Here is a 12828-nt window from a genome sequence, read left to right as displayed (position 1 = left end):
TGCCTTCTCAAAATGCACATAAATTCCCCAGTCCTGTGTAAAAGTTAAAAAAGCTGAGTGAACAGTGCAAGTATCAAGAGGAAAGTGATAATGAGAAGACAGAGACAGTGCTGGAATATGTCAATACATAAAAAAAAATAAAAATAAAAAACTGAAAACTCTAAATCTGTTGAACCTAAATTTACACACACTTATCTAAATTTCCTGCCTGTTTCTTGTAATTGATGTTGACTTGTTGTTTGTGTTGTTGCCAGATCCAGACTGGCCGATTTCCTTACTAACTGCCAGCCATCTCCGGTGACTACCAGTGGCTGCCCGAAGGACTCACCAGGCCTCTGCCTTCGAGCCTATGCTAGACTCATTGGTATGGGACACAAGGGGTGGGAATAGTGAAATAAATGTACAATAATAAACTCAATTCTATTTTATTATTGAGGTCATAGTTAAAGGTGGTGTTGTACTGGACTACATTATTATTGAGGTCATAGTTAAAGGTGGTGTTGTACTGGACTACATTATATTTAGAGGTGTTTCTAACTCACTCTCAACACCACAAAGTGTCTTTTTTACATTTCTGCTTTTTGTAGACTTAACAGCTGAGGCACAACGTATCTGTTTCAGAGCTTTATATTTGGTGGCAGGCTAGCTGTTTTTGTCCTGTTTCCCCCATATACTAAGCTAGGCTAATTGGCTAACAGCTTCAGCTCAAAACACACATGAGACACCAACATGACATTGGTATTGATCTCTCTTGGAAAGAAAACAGATCGGTGTATTTCCTAAAACGTTGAAGTGTTTCTTCAGTACATAAAAATGGTATGCTTTGTGTGTCACAACCGGCCATGGTGTTTGCTTCTGGAGTTTCACCCAGGATCCAGCTTAATTTCTAAATTTGGGCTGTCTGGCTGCAAAAATTGCCAAGATACCATCTAGCAGAAAACCCTATCGTTAAGCTTTAAAAAGTCCCTTCAGGGAAGGTCACAGCAACAGCTTCATATTTTTTCTGCAGGTCATGGTTTAGCTTTGTTTGCGGTGTAAAATGCAGTGTAGATAGAGGCTGCCAGTCTATCTGACATGGCAATTTAGCTTACATCTCTGAATTACTGTAATAAAGATTTGTTTGGGTTAAAACATGACATGTACCTTATTATATAACACTCCACTGACCTGCAGGTACCATCATGACGCCCAACTATGTCAGTAACAGCTCTGCTGACGTGTCGCTGTGGTGTAACTGTGAAGGCAGTGGGAACCAGTGGCAGGAGTGTCTGAGACTGCAGCATATGTTCACCCACAACTCCTGCCTGCGTGAGTCTATCCTCATATACTGCTCTCAGCAGAGAATGCCAGATTTGTTGTTTATTGATTTGTGGCTTATTAGCCTTTAAACCCAATTTGTTTAGTGATATTTCGATTAGTTTTCAGACAATTTAAAATATTGTGTTTGCATTATCAGTGGTATTAGTAACTTGTGTGCTTCTTTGACCTTTGTTGCTCAACCAAATGAAATCCTGATTCCAATCCAATTTTTTTTTTCATTTCTGTTTTTATACACACTAAATTAAAGAGATGTGTTAGTCAGTGAGCACTTAGAGGAGTTGGCAGGTGTATTTCTGACAGAGCCAGCCTGCCTGTCAGAGCTCTGAGTTCAGTCTTTATGCTAAGCGAGGCTAACCACTCCCTGACTCCAGCCCTGTATCCTACTTAACAGATTGATTTTGAACTTCTCATCTAACTCTTATATGAAAAGCAGAGTTATATGTATACATGGTTATACATTTTCAACAAAGCTTCATATCCTGCTCACAAAGTAAATGAAAAGAATATGTATATTTCATAAAATGTTGAGTTTTGAAGCATTTTTCCAAAATCTTTGGTGCTAAGAATATTAATGCAGTGAATATTTTGGGTTAAGGAATTCCTTAGAACTTCCCTACCTATAAGAATCTCATTTATTTAAGGACATTTTCTACAATAATAGCTTAATCTCATTTTATGCAACCATTTACTTTTCTAAGACAAACAAACAAACAAAACATAAGGATTTTCTGATTTTATGATGTGTTTGGGATGTAAACAGTCACATTCAACAGACCTTCCAATGTTACTGCTGTCCATGTAGTGTTTATAAAGCCTGTTTTAAATAATGCATCTGAGAATCATATTTATGAAAACAGCCTTAATATGTCACCATCAAAGATACTCAGAGGAGCAGCTCAAAGGGAATAAATGGAAAAAATGACTTCAACATGATGTCTGCCAAATCTGTCTGGGTGTCTGGCTCCTGCAGCGATGCTCACAGCATGAACTGAACTCTACCTCTTTATATATCAGCTACATGCGACAGCCTTAGCATTCATAAAAGTCTCACAGTCAAGAGGTGTGAGGAAGAGGAGTCAGAGGGTAGAGCCCTCCAGCTGTCACTCAGTCGTAGTGGCTGTCAATAAGGCCATCGATACACACTGAGCCTGTATGTCCAAACGCTAAAGTCTGGATTGATGTGTCAATGCACTTCCCATAAAGCTTGCTGATTTATCAAGCTGCCGACAGCTCAAACAATAAAGCTGCCAAATAGATATGTAGGTTCACACCCACACAGATGCAGCATTACTGCACGCAGGCTAACCAAGTGCATGCACACACACGCATACACGCACTGATGGCACTGATGGGGCTGTTTTTCCATGCAGGTAACTCTATCAGTTGGATGGGGAACCCCAGCTCCCTGCCTGCAGACGCCTCCCCCCCTGCTCCCAGACCTTCCCCGCTAGGTCACGAGTCTGTGCTGCTGAGCAACAACCACCTGCCTGAACACAACATTGTGAGTACACTTCAGCTCATCTTGCTAATTGCCTACACATTTTAAATTACTTTTCAGACTTTTATCCCAAGGCCTTTTCTGTTATCTTTGAGCTAATCACACCACTATCAGAAAGTATGTTGTTTATTTATTGTATTGGTTTGGGGCTTTTTATCTTATATAGAATTTTTAAGAATTTCCTTGAGAGAATTTTGAAACGCAAATTGCATCAACAAAGACCCAGGACTGTTGTGCACCTCAAAACATGTTTGCAGGAAGAATGGGACAAAATGACACCTGACACATTTCACTTGGTGTCCTCAGTCCCTAAACATCTTAAGTGTTGTGAAAAGGAACAGCAACATCACACCATGGTAAATGTTTTACTGTCCCAACTTTTGTTGGAATGTGTTGCAGCATCAGGATTGAAGTGAGTGTTTATTTTGAACAAAGAATAAAATTGATGAGGTATCACATCAAATAATGTGCTGCTGTGTTGTTGTCAATGTAATGCAGGACATAGGTGAGTTACACATCACTATTTTCAGCTTTAATTTTGATTTTACATACCATCCCAACTTTTTCTGAGTTGGGGTTGTATATTTACCAGAAGTAATCTGTTAGATCCTCCATCTCACCCTTGTATCTTACATAATGGAAATTCTATAATGTCAGTTTTCAAATAGAAAAATAAGAATTACCGCAGGAGGTCTAAGTGTTGTCTAGGCAGTCATACTGCTATGACATAAAAATGATTGACATGGAGACTGCAGTATATTAATGCTCATACTCTGTACTTAATATTAATTCACAGTTTCACTTAGATTCCAGTGGAAGGCTTTTACTGTGAAGCAGCTGCAGGAAGTGCTGAGACAGAGAATATTAGTCTGCTACTAGCAGATTAATATAGGGCTGATGTAAAACAGCTCTGAATTGTGGCCACTGCTGTACAGAACAAGAGATAATGCATTAATGCAGGTATTTTACACAAGCATAGTTATTACCATACGTGCAAACAGGAAAATGGGAAATGAAGTAAGGGAACTTGTAACTTTGAAAAAATAAAATGAAGTTATTTTTAAATGTGCCTTCAGTAATAGTTTGACTTAACAGATAGATAGATCATGGCGGCTTTCATCCTCAGGAGAAGGTCAAACCAAACGGTAGTAGTTGAACAGCATTTGTGAGTCAGCATGTGATTTGAAGATCAAAGTAGTAGCTCTGGGGCAGGAGTTATCCAAACCCTCTGGCAAACCTTCAAAAGAGTGTGTACCATCCAACAGCAGACATGCTTTCAGGACTGCTGAAGTCCAGATGATGGAAGCGAGCTTGCAAATACAAGTTGAGTTCAGAAACACAGTAAACGCAAATGTGAGTTGTTCACCTGTAAACCTGCAGAATGCCTGACCTGTGGAGGAATCTATGGCTTTAGTTTCAAAGTGAGACCCAACAGTTTCCACTGGTCATCCAAACAAACTGTTCAAAGCAGCATGGGAGATATGCTGAACTTTGGTTTAAACACACTTGCTAATAACCAGGACACACTTTTATTCGGACACCTGTCAACAGTGGTAGGAGGCAGAAGCCTGCAGTTGCACATGAGGAGACTGTTTAGTTTTGACAGTCAGAAGCGAGCATACGCCGTACTGATCAGCTGAGTAAATACAAAGACAACTCACTGGACATTAGTGTACACTATAGAATTTTAATGAGACCAAGATCAGAAGGGTTATGCTTTTATTTAATGACTGTCATTACAACCGACCCTGACTGAAACAAAACTGATCCCACTTGGTCTGATTAGTTGTCAAATTATATTTATCATAGGCTCAACAAAGTTTGTCCAAGACACTCCTCCCAAGAAAAATGACAGCATCAGTTGCTTCAGCAACCCACACAGGCATGGGAAGAACACCACCATGTCATTTTAACCCAAACCCAACATAAAATGAGTCATTTTTACTCTTTAAACAGACTGATAGTGTTATTTATAACAGATTTTGAAAGCGCAGACAAATGATGTATCTGTGCTGATAGAGGCATTAGACAAGAAAAGGCTTTTATAGCCTCACACAGATATGGCTCGCTGTATATCTCTAGGGTGAGCTGTTTTGAATATACAGACAACTGTCACCGGATTACTTTAATGTCAAACAAAAACTTAAAGACATGAGGATTCTCAGACAGCTTTTGGAATTGTATGGAACATCTTTATTCTGCCATTTCCTAGAGAATTTTTGGATGTTTTATGCACAAAGGTACTGATACCCATGAGCAGTTTAGGTCACATTAAATGTAAAAATATTTGTATGTGTGTTTGTGTTCAAATTAGAACTAAGAGAAGGAGCACATGTTTTGACACAAACTCTGGCTTCCTCTGTGTTGTCCTTCAACCCTCCTGTGCACCCCTCACAGTATGAAAACCTCTCATATGGACACATTTTTTTTACCTATATTTCGCTCACTGGACAACAAAATAGACCACATACAGCTCCTGTGATCTGCACGGCTGATCTGTGAGGCTAAGCTGTGTTTTGATTTTTATGGAGACATGGCTAAATGACAGCACTCTGGACTCTACTAGCTAGCCAGGCTAACATGCCACCGAGCCGACTCGTGGAGGGGGGAGTTTGTGTTTACATTAGCGTTGCTTGATGTTGGAACGCTGCTGTTGTTCATAAACACTGTTCTCCGTTGGTGGAGTTTATTATCATCAAGTGTCGGCCTTTCTATTTATGTAGGGAGTACTCAGTAATTCTGTTGATAGCTGCGTACATTCCTCCCACCGCTAACATCAGTGATAGGCACTGAATGAACTCTACCAGGCCGTCAGTGAACAACAGACAGTGCACCCAGATGGATTCCTCATCACAGCCGGGGACTTTAGTCATACAGATTTAAAGGTTTTACTGCCCAATCTGCACCAACATGTGAACTTTCCAACAAAAGAAGAAAACACACTGGACATTGTATACACTATATGCAAGGGAGCATACAAAGGCATCCAAACCCTCACAGGCTATAAACCCCCACCTTGGAATTGTGACAATGACATCTCTCTGCTGAACAGCCTCAATGACTTCTTTGGCCGCTTTGAAGCACAGAACAACACACCAGCACAGAAGACCACCCCTCCCCTGGATGAACAGGCTGTGTGTCTCTGCAGCCAGTGTGAAGAAGACCCTCTCCAGGATCAACCCATGCAAGGCAGCTGGACTGGATAACAAACCGGTCATGGTTTAAAGGACTGTGCTGAGGAGCTCCAGGATGTCCTCATGGACATCTTTAACATCTCTCTGAGCCAAGTGGTTGTTCCCACGTGTTTCAAGGCCACCACAATAATTCTAATTCCAAAGAAGCCGCACCCAACCAGTTACAATGAAGGACTGTCAGACTTAACTTCACCCCAGTGACCTGAATATTAGAGATGGGCAGATGATAAAGCTCTGAAGCTTGTTTTATTTCAGTTCACTCAGTGAACTACTTAAATGTAGACTGTATTAATTATTTTCATGTCACACAAATTGCTAGAAACATGTCTTTTCTTGAACAAAAATATTGTACAGTGTTTCAGTACTAGTCTGCTAATTTTTTTAAGCCACCAGATGTTGATGTACTGTCTGTCTGTTTGAACCCTCAAAGCTTTACAAGGCAACCCATCCCTCAACTCATCCTTTTTTTTTTAAAAAAGTAGCCAAACGTCATAAATGAACGTGGCATGCATTTACCAAGCATGTGTAGAATTGAGTCCAACACATGTCATAATATGACAGCTCTAGAACATTGTGACTGGATAGTCAAAGGAGCATGTTCAAGATCATATTCATATTGTCCCTTAACTGGAACACACTGGGGACAAACACAACAGCCAACCATTCACCAACATTACTTTCAGGCTATGGGGCTTCTCGTTTTTCTTCATAGACCTGTGACATGATGCTCTGATGCTGACAGCACCTGTCGCTGTGTCTTTATTTGATACTGCTGAAAAATATATTAGGTTATCAATGTAACAGCACAGGTCTGTCGCTAGCCATAATAAATTTAGCATTTCCACCACACAAGCTTAGTTACTATTAGCTTTCCGGTAGTGTATTACATTATTTTGGTGTACCAGACAGATGCTCGGTGTAAATATTGATAACATTAGCTAGTTAGCTTACGAACTAGCTTAGCTACATCTCCGTTTGTAAGATAACCGATACATAACTCTACCTTCGTAGTCGTGGATGTATGAAGAAGCATATAGCTTAAACCCCTTATCCAGCTTGCTGCTCGGTGTTTTAGACGTCGAACTGCATATTCGGTGGACATCCGTGATCTTCATCTTTGGTACTTCTTAGAGACATCTTGAGTAGAACAGTGCCATATTTCATACTAGTCGCAAACCGAAAACAGATGATTCTGTTTTGCAGTATACGGAAGTAAGTTGCGCATAACCCCTATTGCGGTTTGCATACGGGTCAAACAGGTCCACAGAGGATGCTATTACTGCAGTTCTCCATCCAGCCCTCACCCACCTAGATTCAAACAACTCTTATGTGTGAATGCTGTTCCTAGACTTCAGTTCATTATTCAACACAATAATTCCCCAGCAGCTTATACAAAAACCTGGACACTTGGAACTCAAAACCTTTCTCTGCAACTGGGTGCTGGACTTCCTAACAGGGAGGCCACAAAATGTGTGGGTTGGTAGGAACATCTCCAAGACCATCACACTGAGCACAGGGGCTCCACAGGGGTGTGTGCTCAGCCCATTGCTCTTCACACTGCTGACCCATAACTGTGTGCACACCTACAGCACCAACCACATTGTCAAGTTTGTGGATGACACAACTGTAGTTGGCCTCATTAGCAACAATGATGAGGCCAACTACAGGAGTGAGGTGTGCCAACTGGTCCAGTGGTGTAAGGACAACAACCTCTTCCTCAGTGTGGGGAAAACTAAAGAGATTGTTGTGGACTTCAGGAGGAAACCTCTAAAGCATACACCACTGACCATCGACGGTACTGTAGTGGAGAGAGTGAGCAGTACCAAGTTCCTGGGGGTGCACATCTCTGAGGACCTCTCCTGGACCAACATCACCACATCACTGGCCAAGAAAGGTCAAACATGCTTCTACTTCCTCCGCAAACTGAGGAGAGCCAGTGTCCCACAACCCCATCAAGTGCTCCTTCTACCGGGGCACCATTGAGAGCATCATCACTGGCTGCATCACTGTGTCGTACGGAGGCTGTACTGCCTCCTGCAGAAGGACCCTGCAACGCATAGTGAAAACAGCCAAGATCATCGACGCCCCTCTGCCTTCCCTTATGGACATTTTTAACACCCGCCTCACCCGCAGAGCCATCAGCATTGCTGATGACACCTCCAACCCCACACTCCCCCGCTTCAGACTCCTGCCTTCAGGGAGAAGGTATCGGAGTCTTCAGGCCCACTCCACCAGACTTACAAACAGCTTCATCCTCCAGGCTGTGAGGATGCTGAACGCTGTCCATTACCTCCCCCCCTTGCCCCTGGACTGTGACCCACCACAGAACATTTTGCACAAACCCAGTACATTCCCCCTTCTTGTTATATTACATGTAATCTGCTGCTGACTGTTTTACCATCATATCTGCTGCTGTTGGTCATTTGCACCACTGTCCATGTGCATCTCAATCCCACAACCATCTGACAATCTTCTTATTATTTGCACTACTGTCACTGATTGTACATGTTTGAGTCATAGCCTATTAGGTTATACTGTTTAGCTTTATCCTAATCACCTTGACTTTATTTTCTTATTGTTTTTAGTCTATTTCTACTCTACTTTTATTTTATTTTAGTTTCCTAAATGGTAATGGCATTCAATACTAGGTGATAGAGAAACCATATTTTGATTTTCTGTATGTCCTGCACATACAGTGAATTGACAATAAAAATCTTTGATCTTGATCTTGAAAATACTCCAATCTCAGCAAGTTGTCCTTTAGTTCATAACCCAGACACGTGGTACTGCAATTTGGTCGTCAGCAGGTGGCTACTGGTGGGTTCAGGGTTAGACCTCAGCTATGAGCAAACAAATGTTCAACTGTCCTGACCGGGTCCCATTTAATTTCTCCCTACCAGCCTATCAGGCTTCACACAGTCTGTGGTGCACAGTCAAGCCTTGGCTCTGAATTGTTTTGATTTCAGTCCTGTTTGAAAGTGCCAGCTCAGTAATGTGCAGACAGTAACAAACACACTGACGTGCTGAAATTTGCTGTGAACACATATGTTATGAGAGCACCATAGCTCCTGGCTGCCCTTGTCCAACTCTGACCATTAAATGTGGTCCAATCCAATCGTGGCCCTGGCTGCTGTTACCTTGGCCAGACCACAATCTGCTGTAGCTGTGGTTCCCTGACTCCCAGCATGCCTCACTGCCAGAGATAATCTGGGCTGCCAGACAAGAGGGGATTCCAACTCTCTCTCTTCCTCAATCTCTCTCTCAGGGAGCGGATTCGATGAGGTGTTGTTTGGAAGCAGTGCATCAGTCAGGCTTCATTAGTATGAATTTATTCATGCCCATATGTCTCCCCCCGCTTTTTTCCCCTAAATCGCCCCTTTCATCCTTACTTTCTTCCTTTTGTCCTTAACTCAATTCCTCTGTCCTACCTTTTCTTCCTTTAGTCATTTACTCTTTTCTTACTGTTCTCATTTCATTTAGTCTTCAACCCTTCACTGTATCCCTGCCCTCCTCCACCCATACCTGCTCCACATCACCTCATCCACCTGCCAGTCAGATGCTCATCTTGTCTCTCCAAGCAGCTTTTGCTTGTTCCTCTAAAGCGATTTTTCCAGAATTTGAAAGGTTTCACTTCAAAAAAGTATCCACTCCGGCAATGGTGGGGGGGAAGAAAATGTCACATTTTAGAAGCACAAATGACTGCTCTTTGTATTAAATGTTACATTTCCACAAAGAATGCAATCAAATGTTTTGTGAGCTGGAGTTTTTGATGTCATCTTCCATATCAGCAGCTTGTTAATTTTCTCATTTACAAAGACATTCATTTTGTTTTGACATGGCTGAAAGCTTTTCCAAGTGTGAAGCCAGGCAGAATACATATAAGAATTATATTTGAGTATAAAAAATAATTTGGCTGATTTGGTTTTTGATTGTTTAAAAAAAAAAAAAAAAAGGGCCATTCCAGTCGGTGTAAAAACTGGAATTTGATCATTAGTAGACAAAAACACTCCATGATATGTATTTACAATCTATAATGCAATTAACAAATATAATTTAAAACCATAGTTCAAGCTGTTATTAAAATATGATCTGCATCTGCATAATGACATCTGGTCATAAGCCTTTGCATTTCCATCTGGTATTAATGCGTCTTCTTGTTCTTGATCGCGATTGAACGGGTCATCAAACAGCTAGAATTCTGTTTGTCTGAAGATACACTGGACATCTCTGCATACCTACGCAGAGAAGGGAGTTTTGGAAAACCATAGATCACAGAGATTCACAGATGAGACAGTGAGCACACCTTCAACCAGTTCACATCAGGAGGCAGGTTCAAAAATTGAGGGCTTGTGAGAGTAGCTGGTTTCTTACTCTTTCGTTCCCTTTAATGTTCTTTTCCTGTTCATGTTCCACCATGAATTCCTTCGAGAAAGAGTCATCATGTATGGTTTATCACTGTGACTGCAGGTGTTGGGAACAGTTATAAACAGTTTTGCTTCTGAAAACTAGTTTTTTTTTTTTTCAATTCACAGCACAGGCTGTAGCAATGCGTTTGCATTGATTTACACCTGTGCTAGTATGGTTTTCCTTATACAGGTAAGATATTCTTATTGCAACGACTGAACATTACAACTCACAACAAACACTGATATTAAACAAGCTGTAACAACACTGTATACAATATGTTTTCTGGACTTAAGCTGGTCCTAAAAATAACCCAAGTTTGTTCTCTTTACTCTAATTACTGTCAGAGAAATATCATTAATATTCTTCAGGAGGGTTTTTACATCCCTCACCAATAAGTCATAAAAGTAGCAGATCAAAAGAAAAATCACAAGATCCTCAATAAAAGATAGTGACTATGAATAACTGTGCAGACTGGAGGGTAATGTAAGCTCAGAAAGAAGGTGCTTTCTCCTCTGGTCAGACAATATTTTTAACATTCCCTCATGTATGACTGACAAACACTATCCACAGTTTGTATTAGATTCTGTTTCACTACTAATGAACTCAATTATTTTCACATGAATTCAGAAGTGAAAATAACCTAACTGTGATCTGTGTCTGCACCCTGAAGGACAGCAACATCACTGCCTTGTTTACAGCTTCTGCAACAGTGAGACTAGATGATGCAAAGTTAAAATGAAGTCAAACAGTGGCAGGCAGAAAATCCAAACTGCTTACAGCAAGTATGTATCAGAGGCAGAATTCAAATGAAATGATAAAGCAGAGTATCATTATCAGTAGAACAATCTGTGCACAGCAACACAGGACAGGCCTTGGGCCCTTCCAGATGTTGGTGCATATCACTCTGAGGATGAACATCTGGGCATCCTAACCACCCAACACTCATAAAACTGCAGTGAATGATATTCATCAGCAGCTTTAAAGTTTTAAACACAAAATTCTCGTGATGAGCACAACATGTTGAATAGCAAAACAAACATGCTCATGTCAACCACAAACCAAAACACATTTTAAAAAAGTATGATTGTAACCTTAAACGTGATAAAATACATGACACCAGTGACTTATTTTTTATATTGGACTGGAATCTGTATCATGGGCTCTGGTTGCAAAAAATGAAATTCTGATAGTGGAGGGTTCTGAAAACCCCAGGTTATATTAAATGACAACATTTTTATCATGCAGTCGGTCTATAACTGATTTCTGTCGGTCTAAAGGACTGTAGCGTTAGTTAAGAGTGTGCAAGTCATGTTTGGCATCACTCTTTCATTCATCAGCTGTTTGGCTACCAGCTGATAGGTACTGTCCAGTCATCAGTGTTGGGAAAGTTTCTTTTAAAATACAATAGGTTAGACATTACTAGTTACCCTCTTAATAGGGTAAGTAATGGATAATGTAACAATTTACTTCACAGAAGTAACTTATTACATTTGATTTCTTTTGGATTACTTTTCTGCCAAATGTTTTAAACCAGGCAAAAAAGGTGAAAAGTCCTAAAAATATGTGGCCTACCAGACGGGCACCGAGCAAAATATAGAGCTAAATTTTATCTTGAACACACAAATAACATGGCGGGCCATGTTATTTTGTAGTTTATGTGAGTGATTGTGGTTAAGCTATTTGTAGATGCTTCCTCAGGTTTGACGCATTTCAGTGCCGACGCGTTACTGGTTACACAAACTTTACACTGTTCTATAATATTAGAGTTGTTTCCTGATTTCAGAAGGAAACTTTTAACTGATTTCAGTTACATTTATCTTGTGATTTGGTTAATTACATACAACTTTAACTATTTACTCCCCACCTGTCATATTCATGCGGGGTGGGGGGAATAGGGAATAGTTCTTAATTATATATTACAATTGGAAATGTATTTGTGACAAGTTTAAAGGTGAGAGGTAGTATAGAAACAAACAGCTAGCTATATTGAGGCCACAACTGTTGGTATGGGTAGTGGTGCCAGTTGTAGTTTTGCTAACTAGACAGGAAATATAGACCAAATAATACATATTTGAAAGAGAACCTCCTCCCTAGGTGCTATAATTTCGGCCATTCATATTTATTTCTGTACCAGAAACAAATTCCTTGTGTGTAACATACTTGGCCAATAAAGGTGATTATCCTTATTATTATCCTTATAAGATAAGGCTGATCATGTACTTGCAGTTCATGTCTGATCTCTAACCTGGATTATCTTATTCATTTGTGCCACAGACCTCCACAAAAACACATCAGTGAAACACACTGCTGCATTGGTTGACATGTTGCTTCATTACAAAACACTAGACCTGCATCACTGTTAAAAGTGTTTCCCCCAAAGCTCCCAACAACTTTTTACAGCTTCTGAAG

General features: G+C 40.5%; 1 protein-coding gene across 1 annotated transcript in view; it reads left to right on the top strand.

Moving 5' to 3' along the window:
• The window catches only part of gfra3 (GDNF family receptor alpha 3), a 29661-nt gene that overhangs the window by 14965 nt on the left and 1868 nt on the right, over window positions 1-12828 (top strand). The window contains exons 5-7 of the mRNA XM_020611272.1: window positions 255-364; window positions 1174-1308; window positions 2691-2821. Of these exons, the coding sequence (XP_020466928.1) occupies window positions 255-364; window positions 1174-1308; window positions 2691-2821 (376 nt within the window). The remainder of the gene's footprint in view (window positions 1-254; window positions 365-1173; window positions 1309-2690; window positions 2822-12828) is intronic.

The sequence above is a fragment of the Monopterus albus genome, unplaced genomic scaffold (assembly GCF_001952655.1).
Source record: "Monopterus albus unplaced genomic scaffold, M_albus_1.0 scaffold111.1, whole genome shotgun sequence".
Classification (NCBI taxonomy): Eukaryota; Metazoa; Chordata; class Actinopteri; order Synbranchiformes; family Synbranchidae; genus Monopterus; species Monopterus albus.
The sequence above is the reverse complement of the archived record's forward strand: the minus strand, read 5'-3'. Positions and strand labels throughout refer to the sequence as shown.